Source organism: Pezoporus wallicus, unplaced genomic scaffold (assembly GCF_028554395.1).
Source record: "Pezoporus wallicus isolate ANWC-B61680 ecotype Strahan unplaced genomic scaffold, APGP_CSIRO_Pwel_v1 contig_593, whole genome shotgun sequence".
NCBI lineage: Eukaryota > Metazoa > Chordata > Aves > Psittaciformes > Psittacidae > Pezoporus > Pezoporus wallicus.
In genome coordinates this window covers 5044241-5063009 of record NW_026642342.1, presented here as the reverse complement: position 1 = coordinate 5063009, position 18769 = coordinate 5044241, and the positions used below count along the sequence as shown (strand labels likewise).

The 18769-nt window shown below is 39.5% G+C and overlaps 1 protein-coding gene across 2 annotated transcripts in view; it reads left to right on the top strand.

Annotated features, from left to right (window-relative positions):
- PTPRC (protein tyrosine phosphatase receptor type C) overlaps positions 1-18769 on the top strand; it is a 60649-nt gene that overhangs the window by 22427 nt on the left and 19453 nt on the right. Inside the window, exons 3-9 of one of the 2 annotated variants that reach the window (XM_057429004.1) lie at positions 11171-11263; positions 12064-12159; positions 12536-12562; positions 15931-15963; positions 16761-16979; positions 17546-17653; positions 18357-18503. In XM_057429004.1, coding sequence (XP_057284987.1) covers positions 11171-11263; positions 12064-12159; positions 12536-12562; positions 15931-15963; positions 16761-16979; positions 17546-17653; positions 18357-18503 — 723 coding nt within the window. Of the gene's footprint in view, positions 1-11170; positions 11264-12063; positions 12160-12535; positions 12563-14442; positions 14600-15930; positions 15964-16760; positions 16980-17545; positions 17654-18356; positions 18504-18769 lie in introns of those variants that run through there. The other variant, XM_057429005.1, reaches the window with a different exon arrangement.

Genomic DNA, 18769 nt, shown 5'->3' with positions numbered 1-18769 from the left:
GTGTTCAAGGCCAGGTTGTACAGAGCCTTGGGTGACATGGTTTAGTGTGAGGTGTCTCTGCCCATGACCGGGGGGTTGGAACTGGATGATCTTAAGGTCCTTTCCAACCCTAACTATTCTATGATTCTATGATTCTAAGTATACAGTTGATTTAGCTGCTGATCAGTGAATATGGTTTGTCACTACATTTCATGAACAACAAAAATTTTATTCAGTAAAATATTTGGTGGATGATACTAAGTTCTGATTATTTCTGGCCTGAATGTCTGGAGAGAAAAAGTCAGGACAGTAACCAAGTAAAATCACTCTCCCTTGAAACACAGAGGGTTTGCTGGCTGCAGCTGACAGCCCTGGGAGGGCAAGGAAGCTGCCCAGCAGGCAGAGTTGATGTGGGAACAGTTCTCCACTGAGCCGGGTGGGATTTTTTATCCTCTGTACTCTCTATCCTTTTAAGAAGCAGAAGCTAGATGTCTATCAGCCAGTGCTGGTTAGGATCTTCTCTTCATGCTAGAAGAAATCCGGGTCATAGGAGATGACTGAGGCTAGCAGGATAGTTTAGAGCATTGCTCCTTGGAGATGTGAGGCTGGGACTTTGGCTCATGGAGCATAGGGACTGCTGAGAGTCCTGTTAAGCTTGGAGCAAGAAGCTGTAGAAATACAAATGACAGTTCACTGGAAAGTGAAATTTTTGTGCCATATCTTTATTCTGATTTGCACCTTCCTGCTGTAAAGAGTCTTTCAAAGGCTGGGGCTGTGCTGGCAAAGTAGCAGCACAGTAAAACCCAGTGCTGTGCACTGGAGGTACAGAGCAATGACATGTACGTAACTCTGCTGCAGAATAAAGCAGGCAGTTTTCTTTAAGCCTGAACTGCACAACCATCAGAGAAGTCAATTAAACAGTCATGTCATTCTTGTGAGTAGATAAAGTCAGATCCTCACTCTGACTCCAGTGTGCTCATCTGAACCACGGGATCTGTTCTCTTCAAAGACAGTAGCTGACTCTCCTCAGCCTCAGCCTGTAGTAGGGATGCTTCAGTAGCAGCAAACATCACTTCAGGCCTCAGAGCACCACTCCTGTGAGCCACTTGGCATCTCCTGCAAGTGTGAGGAATTTTGTATTCAGGGTACTCTGATTTTTGCAGCACTACTGAATTACTGGGAGTTTCACCTTGTGAGGGGAAGAACTCTCCTGTGGGAGCAGTCTGTGTTACTAAACCAGAGATATTCTGCAACTGTGGAAGAACTTGTGGGGCTCTGAGCTGCTGTCTCCCCCTACTGCTGAGGGTTACAATAGGCAGGTGCTGCCAGAGTATCAGAGTAGCCCCTAGGAACACCCCACTACACCTTTGCAGCAGTATTGAGCATTGCTGTCTGGTGGATTGTTGTGCTTTATACAGCATGCATAGAATATAGCACCTAGGAGTTATGGTTGGGATTGAGGAAAACTGATATTTTTGCATTATAAATATAAAGAGGAAGCAATCTCACTGTGAAAATAAGACTTCTATCTAAAACCCCTTACCAGCTCAGAATACAACATGTATCTAAGGTTACAAAAAAGTAAATTAAAGGAAATGTTATGGTCTTTTTTTCAGAACCTGTGTGTTTTCTTTCCATTTTTGATTGTGCTTTGATCTTATTTTGTAGGAAACCTAAGTATTTGTAAATCCAGGTGATGTCAGTTGGAGACATAGATGTTCAGAGGACCTGAATATCAACCTATTTATCTGTGTCATCTGCGCTTCTCCCTCAGCTCCCCCAGGCCAGTTTGCTGCTTTTGTCTGAGTCTTTAGCAGAGCAACAGATCAGAGAAAAATCTTATTACAGAAAGGAAAAGCTCACAGACAGATGTTATTTCTTGACAGAAATGTTCATTCGTTTTAAAAAATCATTGGCTGCATCTTTTTGAAAATCACTGATTAGAGTCCCCACTGACATAATGTTCCCAGCAGGTACAGAGCTGTTGATCCATGGACTTCATGCTAATAGATTTCTACCAAACAGAAGATATGTCTGATTTCAGAAGGCTTCATATTATCAGTGGCTAAAATGCTGCTAATCATACAGTATTAGACTGTTTATGGTTTGACATTTGAGCTGATTAAAGGCAGTTTAGAGAAATATTTGCAAGTTGTTTCTTTGCAGAGCAAAGGACCCATTTGCTGTTTCTGGCAAAACTTGGTAAAAAGTAATGTGCAGTCAGGAAGGAGAAGCCAGTCAGATGTGTAACTAAACCATGGTCCAATAGCCTGAGACGAAGAAGTTTGCCCCTACCTCACACTCTCAGCAATAGTCAGTCAGTCCTTGGCTGCAGCCCCTCCTTTTCTGATCAAAACTCTTGAGAGCTGAGCTGCCCCCAGCTGTGCTCGATAGCTCCCCAGGACTAATGGAGTTGACAGTTGCCAAAACATGGGAGTAGGAATTGGGAGGATAATATAATAGTTACATGTTCTTTCCTCCTTCTGCTTGCCACAAACAATATGCATTCAGCAAATCCAGAATATGCCTGTCAGTATCATTAAGCAGAGCAATATGGACAAAGTGTTTCTTTCTGCTCATGGCGGATGTGGGAAAGAAAGATGAAGAAGTTACAGGAGGGCTAGAAAAGTCATAGGTAAAGTTAGCGACTGGCTCTTGACAACGGGCAAGTTCAGCATGGTATCAGTGTGAGTCTAGCTCCTGACTTTATACATGCACAAATACTGAAAATATACAAAAGGCAAAACAAACTAACACAGGTTTTCTTTTGCATGTAGCACAAAATTGCCAAGCAAATGTCACAGCTGATCTTCCACTTCTCATGTATAGGTGTTTCTTAATGACTGCTGATAGTAGCCAGTATTTCACAGTTGAAGTAACTGTTACATCAAGGTTTGATCTTCTCCACTCTTGCAGACAATTCACATGGTGACAGGTACTCCCTGCAAAGCAGCCTGGACTGTATCCCAAAGATGGCACCCCCCACTGTATCATATTAAGGGACCTGTACAAGTAAAAATAATTACAGATGCAAATTTGGTGAAAAGATGTTTAATACGGAAATTTCATGACTGCACTAGAGAAGTTGTGGTTTAGCACTAAGATAGGTCCGATTGCTTGAGCATGTGAGTACCATGGTAACTCAGTTTCACCATTTTTAAGCACTTAAGCTCTAAACCACAGTATGCTGCACCCTCTTCCTTTTGAGTAGGGCTCTGTAGAAATAAAACAGAAGTAAACAGCATGAGAGAAACCACAGAGCAGCAAAGGTGTCATTAGCTGTGGTCGTACAAGTGGGTTAGTGTAGTTAAAGTCCCCCTATGAAGACTCATTTAAAGTGCAGAGTGATTGATAGAAACGCCGTCCTTCTGCCTGCTAAATACACAATATTCTTGGATATTTATTTTAAGTTTGCAAGAACTGTGTACACAGCAAAAAGTATTTGAATTGCTACTTTTAGTGTTTATTCTACTTCAGGTTTACTTCAGAAGTCCTAGATATTGTTGGTAACAAACGTTGCTTCCGTGTAATTAATATTTCCTGAGGGGAATTTCTGTTTTTCTCTGTGATTTTATTTTTCTCTGGAAAAAATAAACTCTTAAATTTATTTTCTCTGATCAGAATCAGAAAATTCCTTTTTCTAAATGGTCAGAAATGTTTAATCTGATTTTATTTTAGGTGAGAAAAAAAAAAAAATCAGTATTTTCCTTGTGACTTTTTTTGTTGTTTTTTCCTTCAGACAATCTCTGTGTGTTAGGAGCAGTTATGCTTGTTTTTTGTTTTAGCTGATAAACATTGTTTTAACTGATGATTGTCGACAGACTTTGGTGTTTGTATTTCCTCCTCTTTGCTGAGCCTGCAACATTATGTTCCTCCTTGTATCTGCCAGCTATAGATTCTTCTTAATTCCATCTCTTTCTTCTGGATGCTGCCCTTGTACTTAACTGCTGCTTAATTTGATTTTTTTTTTTTTTTTGCCTTATCCAGTGCTGTAAATGCTGCGTGATGCTTATAGGTGGCACTGAAGTTCAGGAGAGACACAACTCCTGCCCTGGAAGCTGGACAGCAAGGAGAGGGTCAGAGATGTTGGCAACCAAAGACAAGCATAAATTTCAAGCATAAATTTCATTAAAAAAAAGTAATATCACTTCTTATATTTAGCTATAGTGTGGGTCTATAATTCCCGAGATGTGATTTGCAGGAAGACTAGGCCTTCCATAATGCAATTCAGGTTTGAACACTGCTATGTGTTTTAGGAATGAAAAAGCCTTTGGCTCCCCAGATACATACTTTAACCAAAGATTGAAAGTGGTAGGAAAGAGTAATAGAATCAGGCTTTTAGGCGATGATTGCAGTGTGTTGGGGGTGGGCTGGTGAGGGGGAAAGAGGGAGTGCAATTATTAATGAATTTGTAGAAAAGGTGATATTTTAAGAAATTCTAAAGGGAAACTGTTTTAATTACATGTTTAGAGTTGTAATGAATGTTACATCCTGATGCCAAAAGGAAACAATTGGCATTTCTTAATCACAACATCTTAAATTTTCTGTTAAATTAGAATTTACAGTTTCACATTTTTATCCCTAATTTCTGGTGTAAAGTATTGTAACTATTGCCTGTGGGAAGAGAAATTGTAATATTTATTTAGTTTTAATTCTCAGCTACTGTAAATGTATAGCTTTCCTATGGCTGCTGTAGGGCTATGAAAATTTTACCAATTAGATTATGGATTACTTTGAAGTGATCTCATGCCTGCATCTTTAATGACCAAAAACGTAGGCATTGTTTTTGTTAGGACCTTCTGAAATGTCCCAGTTGTCTGAGAAGTTTCTACATGTTCAAGTCAAATGAGTAATTTCCTTTTTGACTAGGAGCATGAAAAGTTTCACACATCTTTAATGTGACCTCTATATGGCATTCTTTTAATCAATTTTCAAAAAGCAGCAATTTTTCCGGAAACTGGGACCAATTTTGGTTTGTTTTTTTCTTCCTCAGAATTGGTGATAAATTAAGTGCAATTCTGCACTCTGTGATTATGAAAGCACTACAGCATACATGATCCTACCTATAAAATTTGAGGGGTCCTCTGTGGTGTAGAATTACTCAGATGTTTAAGTGTTTGCTAGCCTATTCATAGGTCTGGCCAGATTTATTTGTGAAGTAGGAATGGATCCCTTTATTTCATGTTAGCAGCAAAAAGCAGTAACATCTCTGTCCCTGATGTTCGTTTACTTTGTCTCTTTAGCTAGTTCTGGCAGCACAAGGGAGCCTTAAAGTAAGTGTGAATTACATCCCATCCTACTTGAAGTTTAAAAATAAATCAAAGCAGGGTGGCTGGCAGCATTTTGTAAGGCTCCTTGCCTTACTCACCCTTCACCTCCCACCAGGGACTGTTCTTTTTCTGCAATTTAATATTGGCTTGCAGTGGAGCTGACTAATGTCTGTGCTGTTTGCTAGAAGACCCCCTCAAAGAGCTTTACTCTATCTGAACAAGTAGACCACATCCTGTTGCTTTCTGTGCAGATGTGAAGAGCCCTGACCTTGCTGAAGCAGTGCTATTCAGCTGAAAAAAGAGGGAAGACAGAATCTGGACCTACACTAGCTGCTTTGTGTAAAGTGCTGCTCGGTGGGGGTTGTTGGGGTCTGTCCAATATGCTGAAGGGTGAAGAGATCCTGGGAAAAGGGCAGCACTTCTGCAGAATCACTAAGCATTTCTCCTGGCAGAAAACCCCAGCTGCCACTGGTTTTGCAGACACGAGACTGAGAGGAAGGATGACTTCCTCTGCCCACTCTCCAGGTCTGGCAAACCCACTCAGAGTGCAGCTGGATGTGAAGAGCCAGCTGGTATGGTACCGCTCTAGATAAAACGCCAAATGCATGACTAGCAAAAAGGCATCCTCCTTCCCACATTTCTCTATGCTGTGTGTGCATTAAGGAATGCAATGCTGCAGCACTACTGTGCTCAGAGGGGACAGCCTGAGCTTCTGGCATGCAAGTGCAGTCCCCTGCGCATCTGAGCAGGAAATACAAAACAGGGTCCATTCAACCCCCTGTGCAAATTAAGCAGCGGAATGGAGTCAAAAGGCACGTTCCCTGTCATCAGCTAATGTATTTTTGCTTGTATAAACATGGTAACGTTTTTAGGCTTTTAATCCAGATTCAACACCACCTTCATTTTATCAGCTGGAGTTTCCTTTAATAAGACACGCACACAGGAAATTTGTGCTGGTGCTTCCTTTTGCTTGAGAATATCAGACCCCGGGCTTCCTTGGAACACCGTGTCTTTTAACATATTCTAGGTCTGAACTATCTTCTGTTGAGTTGGGAAGCATTTTCACCTTAGCCTGTCTTTCGTGAGAGGACAAGCAGTGAGCAGTTAACTTCTTGCATATGGGTGTGATCATAGTGCACCTCTGCAAGTGCAGTCACTACTACAGCAGTGATATAGCAGCCCCTGCACCTCCAAATGTGGCCTGGACAGCCTGCTGTCCTTGGGGTTTGAAGTGTTTGGCTTTTTTTGTGTCCTAGTTTTTTTCCCAATTTTTTAATTTACTCTTCTCGTTGAACGTTGAAAGGTTTCTTCAAAATAGAGTAGTCCCAGGACCTGTATGTCTTTGAGCTTTCAGGAGGAAGGGCGGTCAGCTCATAAATTTTAGTTGTATTTTGTTGATAGACTGCTGTTCCATGAAAACCTTGTCTTTCATGCAGCAGCTGTGCTCTGTCTGCCAATGGGTAGCCAAAGAGGAAAGGGAATGAAAGCGATTAGCCAAGCTCCCATCTGCCCATGGGTTGTGCTGGTTGAATCTTTTTGCGGGGTACAAGACTAAAGCCAGATCAACTTAAATATTACTGATGGGCTGTAAATCTTTTGGGTAAGTCAGCAGGAACAAATTGGTGGCCAAATCAAGAGAAGGGAAATGGAAACTTATGAAAGTTCCTTCATTAGCAGGAACTTGGTGTACACTTTAATTCTGCCACTTGAGTTATCTCAGCTTATCCTTCGCCTCTTATCTTAAAAATGTCTTATGGCTGGATGCAGTTTAAAATCTGTAAGAAGATTTGGGATAGTTCCTGTTTAAACCCAGACCTACTTGCTTAGTTTTGTAATCACCAGGCTTTCATACCACACAGCATGGTTTTTTTTTGGGTTGGACATCCTTATTAAATTGTAAAGATATTCTTAGATTTCAGCCTTCAAGTTTCCAGAGATATGTTTTAGAATATAAACATGAGCAGATAGTTTTGACTTTGAGGTTAATTTTGTTAAGCCGAGGTTAGCCCAGACATATTTGTTAGCTGTGGGACATTTGGGGAAAATAAATTAATTGTAGGAATATGCCAATTAGTATTGGAGTACCAGTCTGGTATGTTGGGATTCTTCTTTATTTTCCTTCAATTTACCCAGTACCTCTCAAGAAGGTTATATGGCAAAATGCATCTGCTTTGCTGTTTGAGATTTTTTTTAGTGTTCTGGTGCCACCTATTGAATTCTTTTCAACTGTGTCCAATTCTATGGCTATAATAAATCATATAATAGAATAAAATCATAAAAGAGGAGGAAACCTTTAAAATGCTTAGAAGAACATAAAACTGCCATGAAATTCTTTTAAAATGCCAGTGCTCATTTGGAGGGAAAAAAAGGCAATCTAGGACCGTTAATTTTCAAACTGTTTTAAGTGATCTGCTCTAGTTGAACTGGTCTGAGCAAGGCAGACTAGATGATCTCTTGAGGTCACTTCCAAGCTTGAGTTCTATGATGTGACTAAAATTCAGCATCTGTCATGAGTGGGCAATAAACCTCATGCTATATTTAAGGCAGTAGCATTATTCCTGACTTTACAAGGGAGAGGATGGAAAAAGTTACTTTATAAAATATACATTTGCATTAGAGAACAGTAAATAGCTTGAAAAATATTTCTAAATGTTTCACTGATCTCTGAGTGGAGTTTCATTTAGGACTTTTTCTGCAACTTCCTTGATTCTTTTCTTGGAAACAGTTATTTAAGTGATAGTTGATCTGTGTAGATGGCCACAGAAAGTTAATTTTGGGCTTAAGGTGTATTTAAATGTGCTGAACCAAAGTAAAATTTGGGAAGGAGGGGGAATAATTGATTCTTCAACTGATAAGCCAGTTGAAGAAAGAAAAATCATATTATGGAATTTAGAGCAACCAACCACCAGCTTTCAAATGCTGAATTTTAAAAAAACGTGAAGATACAGTGAAAATTTATGTCTCATGGCAAATATGAATGAATATACATGTCATGTTTTCTAAACTTCATTGGCAGTTTAAGGTATAGTCAGATTATAGAATTTCTGGTAATAAATGTTCTATTCAGATGCTGCAGATACATTGATAGATCAAAAGATCATCTGTATTTTTGTATTTTGACAGCATCTGCCAGGTTAAGTTAACATTCTGTAGTTCTGAAAAGCATAGGTTTTTCTGTGTTTCAATGGAGATGCAAAAATATAAATGAGTTAACAAACTAGAGCTGTTAATATGTAGCTTCTAAACCTGTATTATTTAGTCTCTTGTCAGTCTACTACATTTTTTACAGATTATATTCTTACAATTAAGAGCAATTTTATTTTGAATCTTTCTTACGATTTCAGACAAACTATAGGCAGGCCCATATCCTCGTTTCATGGGCCAGATTTTAGGCAACACAATCCCAACCTCTATAAAGAATGAAGTAGCTAGCTCTGCGTTACTATTTTTAGGTGAGCTTCATTTGACTTCTCTTGATACTTTTTCTTTAAAATATCAGACTTCTGGATTTTTCCAAATTTTAATTTGTAGGAAGAGATCTTGAATAATGTAGTCCACAACAAATGCAACTGTTCGCTAGAAAAGTACCTACAAGGTTTTAGTTGTTTTTTTTTTACATTGATTTTTATATCATGGCTTATACATGTTTCATGGCAGTTCTGAGCATAAAGAAATTACTCTCCACAGGTATCTTTGTCATCACTGATCATGTTTTTTTAGTGGCTATTGCTGGTCTTCTGAACTGTCCATACACGGTGCAGAATCCATGGAGGCTATTGAGCAGCCAACAAATGTAGCACTGATTGTTGGATCAATAAGGAGAAAATCTTTGGAGTTCTGGGAGGTCTGCCTATGTTGAGCTTCTGTGTCAGAGATAAGCAAAGTGTTTTTGGTGCTTGCGCATGAACAGGGCAACAGAACGTGTATTCTTCATAAGTACTGCAGTACCTGGATTTTTGCTTTAAAGGTTGAAGGAGTTTATTTTCAAAAGAGTAGAGCTACATTTGAGGAGTACCATGTAGAGAAGCTGAAGAAACAGAGAAATTATAAACAGTGAAGTACTATCTGAAAAACACAGATGCTTCCCCCCTCCCCCCCAAAAAAAACAAACCACAAAACAAAACCAACCAACCAATAACAACAACAACAAAACAAACAAAAAGGAAATAAACATCGTGGGAAAGAAATAGTAGAAAAAGGCAGAAAAGGAAAAGCCAAATAAGCAGATAAAAGTTTGTGAACAGTTACAGCGAGGCATGTATGAATAAATGGCTTTATTCCTTGATGAAAGCATAGCAGTCTGTGTTAGAGGGAGATGTCTTGAGGGAAGAGGCATTGCTTTGGGATGGATTTCATAGAATCACAGAATGGTTTGGGTTGGAAGGGACCGTAAAGATCATCTCTTTCCACTCCCCTGCCATGGGCAGGGACACCTTGCACTAGACCAGGTTGCTCCAAGCCCCGTCCCACCTGGCCTTGAACACTGCCAGTGTTCACTTCAACAGTGCCGCTTTCACAACTTCTCAGGAAAAACCTGTTCCAGACCCTCATCGCCCTCACAGTAAAGAACTTCTTCCTAACGTCTAATCTAAGTTGACCCCTCATCAGCTTAAAACGATTCCCCTTGTCCTATGTCTAGACGCCCTTGTAAAATGGCCCTCTCCAGATTTCTTCTAGGGCCCCTTTAGGCACTGGAAGCTGCTCTAAAGTCTCCCCAGAGCCTTCTCTTCTCCATGCTGAACAATCCCAGCTTTCCAAGCCTGTCTTCACAGGAGAGGTGTTCCAGCCCTTTGATCATCTTTGTGGCCTTCCTGGGCTTGCTCCCACAGCTTCACATCCTTCTTATGTTTGGGGCCCCACAGCTGAGAACAGTACTCCAGGTGTAGTCTCACTGGAGTGGAGCAGAGAGGAAGAAAACCTGCTGGTCTTACTCCTTTAGATGCAGCCCAGCATATGGTTGCCTTTCTGGGCTGGAAGTGCACACAGCGGGGTCATGTTCAGCTTCTTATGAACCAACACCTCCAAGTCTTTCTCCTCAAGGTTGCTCTCAATCCATTTTCTGCCCATTCTGTATTTGTACTTGGAGTTGCTCTGACCCAGGTGCAGGACCTTGCACTTGGCCTTGTTGAACTTCATGAGGTTTGCACTGGTCTACCTCTCAAGCCTGTCAAGGTTTCTTATGTCAAAGAGGATTTCAGGATTTTTATGTCAAAGTGGAAGCTTCTAATCCTCAAAATGAGTAAAGGGTATAGGGCTGACAACAAACTCATGGTGCCAGCTATTGCCATTTTTTTTGTCTCTCTTGCAACATAAATTTTACATTACACAAATACAAAATGCTTTGGGTCAGGATTTCAAAACAGAATGTAAAAATGAGGCTTGTTTTTATAGGTGTGAAAAAATCATAGCTCCCAGCTCAAGTCAGGAGGTAATTTATAAGATGAGGATAGGAGTTATTAGGAAAGATTCTTAAATATCAGCAGGATAGTCCAGGAAGGGCACAGCCACTTAGAAATTAGTAGTAGGAAAGCAAATGGGTTTCAGAAATGCTGAGGATTGGCTTTCCAGCTCTTGTATAGTGAGGACTATAGACAGGTTGGATTTTTCTTGAAAAAGAATGTTGGTATCTCTTCTTAGCAACAGTCATTCTTCATTCAGTGAAAAGTCACCCCTATTTGTTTATGTTGCTTTTACATGTATACATTTGCTGTGTGATGATGAAAAAGATTTTGAGAGTTTTAGCTTTTGGTATTGCAAAATACATCAATAAACATGAAAATATTTCAGTATCTGTCCTGGAAAATGTGGTTCAGAAAAGCTGAAGCAGAAAAGCTTCAGAAAAGGACTTTTTCTACTATAGATGAGCTTCTCACTTAGATGCATTGCTCACCTGGTGATATCTTTTCCCCACTATGGAGCAGGAGATGAAAATCTGGCAAACACCAGCTTTCCCTTCCTCATGTCACTTCCACCTGCACGCTCCACATCACTCTCACCTCCAGGCACCACTGAAGGTAACGGTGAATTCAGGACCATGGCATTGCTGCTATTCTCCTGTTTCAGCTGAACTGGCATCTACTTCTATCGTGCCTTTGTTAACTCCATTGTTGTGAAAGCAATCTGGTCATTTTTTGTTGTCTGAGGTCAATTGTATTACAGAAATATTTGTTAATATTGTTAATGCAATTAGGACATATTTAGGGGTTTATTTTAATTAAATCAAAGGTGGGGATTTGATACACATTCTTCAAAGAATTCGGGGTATAACATTCTGTTATAAATTCATGTGTTCTTTATGGACCCCCGTTCCCCTTGAGCTCTCAGATAGGCTTTTCATGATGAGTTGTCACAGTGACACTTTCTTGCAATTCATGCAGGCACCACAGCAGTATCTGATGATTGTTGGAAGAGGGTATTTCCTGGGTCAAAAGCACAAAACAAAAACGCTCCAGTCAGTCTGGGCCTTTTGCAAACTGTACATTACTTCACACTTTTCAGCTGGTGTTTTGAAACACCTGAAATCAGTGCATGCCCCACACATTGCTAAAGAATGATCAAATCTCTTCCCCACAAAGGCATTCTAGACAAGTTTGTGGGAATTAAGTTTTGCAGACCTAATTGCAAGCCGTGCTCTTTCAATAAATCCAAGCAGATCTATTGCACAGCCTGTACAGGAAATGAAGGGGAATTTTAAATTTGTTCTTTTTTTGCCAGTGTTGGAAAGGGAAATATAATTCAGAGAGCAGCTGCTTACGGTGAGCTACTCGCCTTCATACGTTGCTCACCTGATGGTATCTTTTTCCCCACTGTGCAGCAGGAGATGAAAATCTGGCAAACACCAGCTTTCCCTTCCTCATGTCACTTCCACCTGCACGCTCCACATCACTCTCACCTCCAGGCACCACTGAAGGTAACGGTGAATTCAGGACCATGGCATTGCTGCTATTCTGTTTCAGCTGAACTAGCATCAGGTACAGCCTTCCTGATGCTATCTCCACCCCTTAGGCTGCACAGCACAAACACATGGCTCAAGAAAAAGTGATTTTTAATGTGGACAGTATCAGTCCACATATATCACATGTTTGATATTTTGGGGGTCTGGTTGTTGCTGCTTGCCACTAAATATCACTTAAGAATGTAATTACTTAAGAATGTGTAATTCACTGGGGAAAACTCAGCTGATTGCTGTGAGGAAGAAATGTTTCTTTTTTTATTTTTGGTATATGATTGTGTTTAATTCCTTGAAAGTTTAATTTACAATTTCTCTCTCTCTTTCTCTTTTAAAGGAGATGATTCAGCAGTGACTATTCCTGGTAAGAAACTTTTAATTTACATGACTGAACTGCATTGGTGTTTTTTACTGATAATTTCTACTTCCCTTTTGCTGCACACAGTTCTCTCACAGAGCATGTCAGGCCTTTTCATTCAGCCCAATGAGTTGAAATGTGCTGTTGAAAGAGGCAAGAATATCAGTCAAGTCTGGTTTTGAGTCATGAATTTGAGTGTATTTTAAAACAGCAAGAAAGAGGTGTAGTCAGCACCAAAAAGTCTTATACTTGCAGAATGTTCAGCTGACAACTGTTGGACCTCCAAACACCCTGAGCATTTGGTGTGCATGTGTCTTTGCTTGCAAACAGATTCACAGTGCCTCAGTATGAGAGTGCTCCAGCATAGCAGCCCTGTCTTGTGTGGAGCTTTGTGTCCTTCATTGAGCAGGAAGCTTCTGAAGCATTAATGAAACTGCTGTAACTCTCACCACAGGTTTCTCTCCTGCAGACAGCACATACCTCTCCACGCACACAGGCTCCATCCCTGGCACGGCACTCAGCAACCCACCACGCAGCAGCACAACTTCCCTCACCACACGCACTCCCACTGCCTTCCAGAAAGCTTCATCAGGTTTGACATCTTCCTTTAGATGCCACTCACTGCTCTATAAACTGTAATGGGAAACTAAGTAATTCAGCCTCAGGAAAGCCTTTTCCAGCATTTGGTTTGTCAAATAGAAAAGGTATCTGCAATTTGGCAAAGTGGCAATACCAGAATTATTTCCAGGATGTGGTATCTGATAGGCAATTCTTGCAGTCATCTGTCCTGGGTTCAGCAGTAGCAGTCATTTTTTTATCCTTAGTAGCTGTTGCAGTGCTACTGTTGTAGTGCAGTTTTTGACTTTTGGCTTGGGAACAGTGCTGATAGCACCAATGGTTTTAGTTACTGCCCAAATGTTTAGCCTGACCAAGGGCTTTGTGAGTCTTATGCTCTGCCAGGGAGGAGGGGAAGCCAGGAGGGAGCAGAGACAGGACACCTGACCTAAACTAACCAAAGAGCTATTCCATACCACAGCACGTCATGCCCAGGATGTAACTGAGAGTTACCCGGAAGGGCTGGGAGACTGTGGGGTTGAAGGAGGTATTGGTTGGTGCTCGGTCGGGCGGGGTGGGGTGAGTTATCGGTCGGCTGGTGGTGAGGTGTTGTATTCTCTTCCCTTGTTATTTCCTTTATCATTGTTATTACTGGTGGTAGCAGTAGTGATTTGTGTTATACCTTAGTTACTAAACTGTTCTTATCTCAACCTGTGGGAGTTGCATTCTTTTTGATTCTCCTCTCCATCCCTCCAGGAGTAGGGGGAGGGAAAGAAGGGGGGGAGTGAGAGAGACTACGTGATTTGTGGCTGACTGGGTTTAAACCATGACATGATCTCAGTACTAGCAAAACTCTAGCTGCTGTCAACAAGGCCATTGTCAAAGCAAGAGCAATAGGAGTGGTCCTAAAAGAGAATATAGAAACCAGCCAGTGATTTATAAGCAGGAAGATAAATACTGATACCTAGTGAGTAATATAGTGTGCAATGTATGTGATCTGGCAAATGAACACTAATGGAGTGCTTGTTTCTGAAAGAGCACAAGGACTGTTCATAATTGCGTTTTACTGTAAGAATACAGTAAAATGTTACAGTTTTTCCCAGTTCACAATTATTAATGCCATTTTTATGTTGATTCTATCTGAAATAAGCCTAAATAAAGAAAAAAATCTGCTTATACATTGCAAAATTCATTAATAAGTGGTATATTCCTATTTTCTGGTTTATTTGATATATTGACATAACTTTTCTTTCAGCACTCTCCTCTAAGTTACAGAAATCCTGGGAAGGAAAAAAAATACACAGAGGAGGGCTCTGTAGTATAAGACATTTCTGATGATAGAGCCATACAAAATAATAAATTTTACTTTGTAATGCTGATATTTTTTTTATTTCCTTACAGATGATTACAATTCAACATCCTTGCACAGCACCATCTCACCAGTCAGCATGCCAGCAAACACTGGGATCATCCCCACTTACACAATAGGTGACAAACTTGCACACAGTTATCACAATTACGATGCTGCAAGTGCAGAAATGTGCTAGAATGAGGGAATTCATTTTGAATGTTTTTATCAAACTTAAGCATACAAATCAGGAATACAACTGCATTAAGGGTTTTTAGAAATCTCATTGGTAGTTTATGAGTAGCATTAAAGACACCAGATTTGCCACTTGTCAAGAAAGTGAAAAATAGAATTTCCACACAGTAGCATAGCACAAGGGTAAAGCTGTCAATTACTGCATCAGTACTTCTCTTGCTATTCACAGAAACTTGCCCAAACAGTAAAAAATGTATGAATACATCCAAGATCTATGTGCTTCTCTGTTTTCTGGTGGCATCCCTTTTGTTTCACTCAGCATTAACATTTTCTTGGGATCTAAGTTGCAGACACTTATGCACATTATTATTCCAATTGGGATGTTAGGAATTACTCAGGTCAGTAAAATACATGTGTGTGCTTGAGCAAAGTACACCAGGAGTCAGACTCTTACCATCCTTGTAACTACCCTTCAAAGTAGCTATATCATTCTGTTAGCTCTTTGACTAAACTTAGCTTTTACTTGTGGGTCTTCTGCCCCTAATCATCTTGGTAATTCTCCACTGGACCCTCTCAGTCTACCCTCTCTTTAGGGGCACTACTCAGCCAGATGGCTTCCAGCCTGGAGGAATGCAAATCTAGGGCCAATCTTCTTTGAAAAAAATTATGTATCAGTCTCTTTTGGTAATACTTAGTATATTTTCAGTAATTGTTTTAGCACGAAGTTCTTTGCTCAAGCATCTGTGCATATTTTCTAAATACCAGCTCATAATTTCTTTTGAGTATTTTGATGTAAATATATTTGTAAAACAATCTGTATTGTTGCAGAAATCTCTTTCCAAACAGTATAAGACGAAGGTTAATTTTGTTTCTTTAGTGATGTTGGATGCTGCTCAGTTAGCCGTTCCACAGCATATGTATCCTGGGAAACCGCTATCACATCATATCACTATGAGAATGTGCGATTTTGGAATATTCTTCTGTAACTTTGTATGTAGAAATGTTATTAGTAGCCAGTTTGATTCGTAGGCAGCTATGTCATTGTAAAATTATAAAAGACACGTGATGCCTAAAATAACTAATTAAAATTGGGATTCTATGTAGCTGATGTTTTCTTTGCTTTTTTAAGTGTGAGTGGAGTGCTAAATATAGTTACTTGTATTTAATATACTGAATGAAGTTTTGGGCAGTATCAATCACACTCCTCTAATGCTCTGTGGAAACAAACCCCCAGGCCTGCTGAGCTACACCTTACTTTTATTTTCTTTTCTTATAGAAACTCCCCCAGTGACAACAGATGAACCCTGTGGTAAGAACTAACCCATTTATTTTATCTCAGTCTTCAAATGTGACCAAATCAGTAAACTAAAATATGAAGAGTTGATCAGTAAAACTGATCAATTATAGCATCTCAGATCTTTTTATAATCTGTTTTCCAATTCAGTGAGTGTAGATATAATGTTATCAACATTTCTGGTTTTCTCATCTTTATTTACAGTTCTATTAAATTGCCCTGCACTAGGCTGTTGATATCAGGGCTGCAGAAGAGATCTGCCTTCATTCCTCTCTCTAATTTTTACCCATCATATTGATAGCCACATGCAGCAATCTGCAATTCAAAATTAAAATAAAACTAAAGTTTGGATATTTGTTTTTCTCTCTTCAGATTTAGAGACCTCTCCTTTCTTATTTTCAGGAACAGACTCTAGTGATTATTTGCTAGATGGTTAAGAAATGCTTTGAGTGAGAAAATTTGAAATGTCTATTCAAACAAGTTATTCAGTGTGTCAAAACAAAGTATTTCACTTTGAATGGATATTTTAAATTAAAGCAAATCTGTTTCTGGAATGTTCAGCTTCTTAATTTTTTAGTTTTTCTAACTGAAAAATTGCTTAAAAGAATATTTTCTGAAGGAAATGTTCTGTTTCGACAAAACAGTTCTTTAAAGTAAAAGATAAGTAAAAAAATATAGAATAAGAGGCAGATAGTTTAGTTGTATTTCCTTATTCTTAAAACACATATGGTGCTTGGGGTGCCATAAAACATTAAATGGTTCTTAAAAATTGTCATAAAAATATTGTTTACCATTTTATCTTTTTCTTTTAGATGTTGGCATTGACTACAGCATAAAAAGTGTAGAAGGCAAGAATAACGTGGCTGAAGTTACACTGAAAAATCTCAGAAAAAACAGAGAATATGTAATTTTGGGGGCTAACAAGAACTTCAGTGTGGAATCTGGCATCTATACAATAGAACTTCAGAGATGCATGAGATACAGAGTTAGTGTTAAAAATTGCACTGACATGTATCTTTCTGTTCCACCTGGTAGGTACAGAAGGGGTTTGGTAGGTTTTTTGCGATTTTTTTTTTGACATGCAGTCATCCAACTTTCCTGGGTGTTTTAGTCTATTTGTGTCTTTTCAGAGATTCAGACAGGTTTTCATATTTTGTGCTTGGTTTGTAAGATATTTTGAAGTTGCAGCTTAAAACCTTTCCGTATTTTCTTAAAGTAGGGTGAAAAAAATGTAATTTTCTCCTTGTAAAGGAAAAAAGGGAATGTTAACTATGTTGGCCATATGCAGCATGGTTAGCTATAACAAGATGAGTCAGCACTTGAAAGCTGCTATTTATGCTGGATATTTTGTTCACCAAAAAGATTGCTGGATTCAAAATTTCATTTATTATTTGAATGCCAGCAGTGTCTTTGTATCATGTAAGATTTTTCATTTTTTTTTTTACTTTCCATTTCCTGTTAAATTCTTTGTATGTTATTCTGTGCCAATTGTATCTTCATATTGCAGAACAAGTCAACAAACATAAAAGAACAAATTGCTGTTTAAAGAATCAATATAGTCAGTGTAACAGTGGCATATAATGTTAATCCTTTTCAGACATTGCCAAGAATCCTTTCACAGTTGAGGATCAAACCAACACATCTGCAACGTTACGTTGGAAAAAGCCACTTGACTGCTCAGCTAATGTGACTGTTCGCTGCAAAGGTAAGACTTATCTAAGATATGTTGTTTATTTATTTATTTATTTTAAAAAGCAATGTTAGTGATGTCTTTTGATGACAGACTATCAGATTTAAATTAATTGTGCCAGTTTGAGGGAAGGACTGCTCAGAATTTCTGGAATCACCAGACTGGGGACTGCTGTCCCCACACACTGCAGATCTGGGGAAAGTACAAACCCAGAGAGCTCATTTCCTGAGTTTACCAGCTTCACAAATTGCAGACTTGTGGAAATTTTGGAGTCCTGCTTGATGGTCTGATGAGGAGCTGAGAATTTGTAAATCCTTCAATGTGTGGGTCTGCTGTGAGCTGACCCCTTGCAGACTACCTCGACAGCTTGCTCTGCGGGTTCCTGGAGGCAAGAGGCCAGGCTCTCTGCTCCTGGAACCAGCCAGTGGGAGGAGGCAATGGCTCAAGGGCAGCTAGTGTGGTAGGGAAAGTATGAATATTGCACATCCTCATATGTCCCAGAAAACTGTGTGGTGAATGTCCGGGCCTGAAGGTTTCCAGTATAAAAGAACCCATGCCCTAGTCACTGGATTAGGTTGTACACTTTTCTGTTTGGAATATTATGACAGTTTATTAAAAATTACATTGAATAACTGTGGTAGACAAATCCCAGTTAAAATGTTAGAATGTATACTTGGAGTCGTGAAAAATATTGGTAAAATTCTTTTTGTGTCTATAGGTTTACCAGTCTTTACAGAATTAAATGAATCTTGTAAAGAACTGAATAATTTATCAACCAACTCTCAGTACAACTGCACTGGTACCATACATTATTTTGAAAAAAAGCTTGTCAACCAAGAGTTCATCATAACAACAGATTATGGTGGTAAGTGGAATGCTTATTTTTGCCTTATGTTCTACTTATTTCTAGAAACTCCTACTATAAATCCCACTATCCATGTTTCCTGGGGTTGTAGATATATTTTGAGCACTGTGCTCAGGCATTTCTCTGGTTCTGCTCCAGCTCCTCCCGCCTGGTATCCTGCCCTTGTGGTTTTCTTTGACTGAAGTCCTTCTTCAGCCCCAGTCTCAGTCTTCCATTTTGATGCCTTCCTTTCCTTCTTTCAGAGAGTGTGATTTATTTTTGAGGAT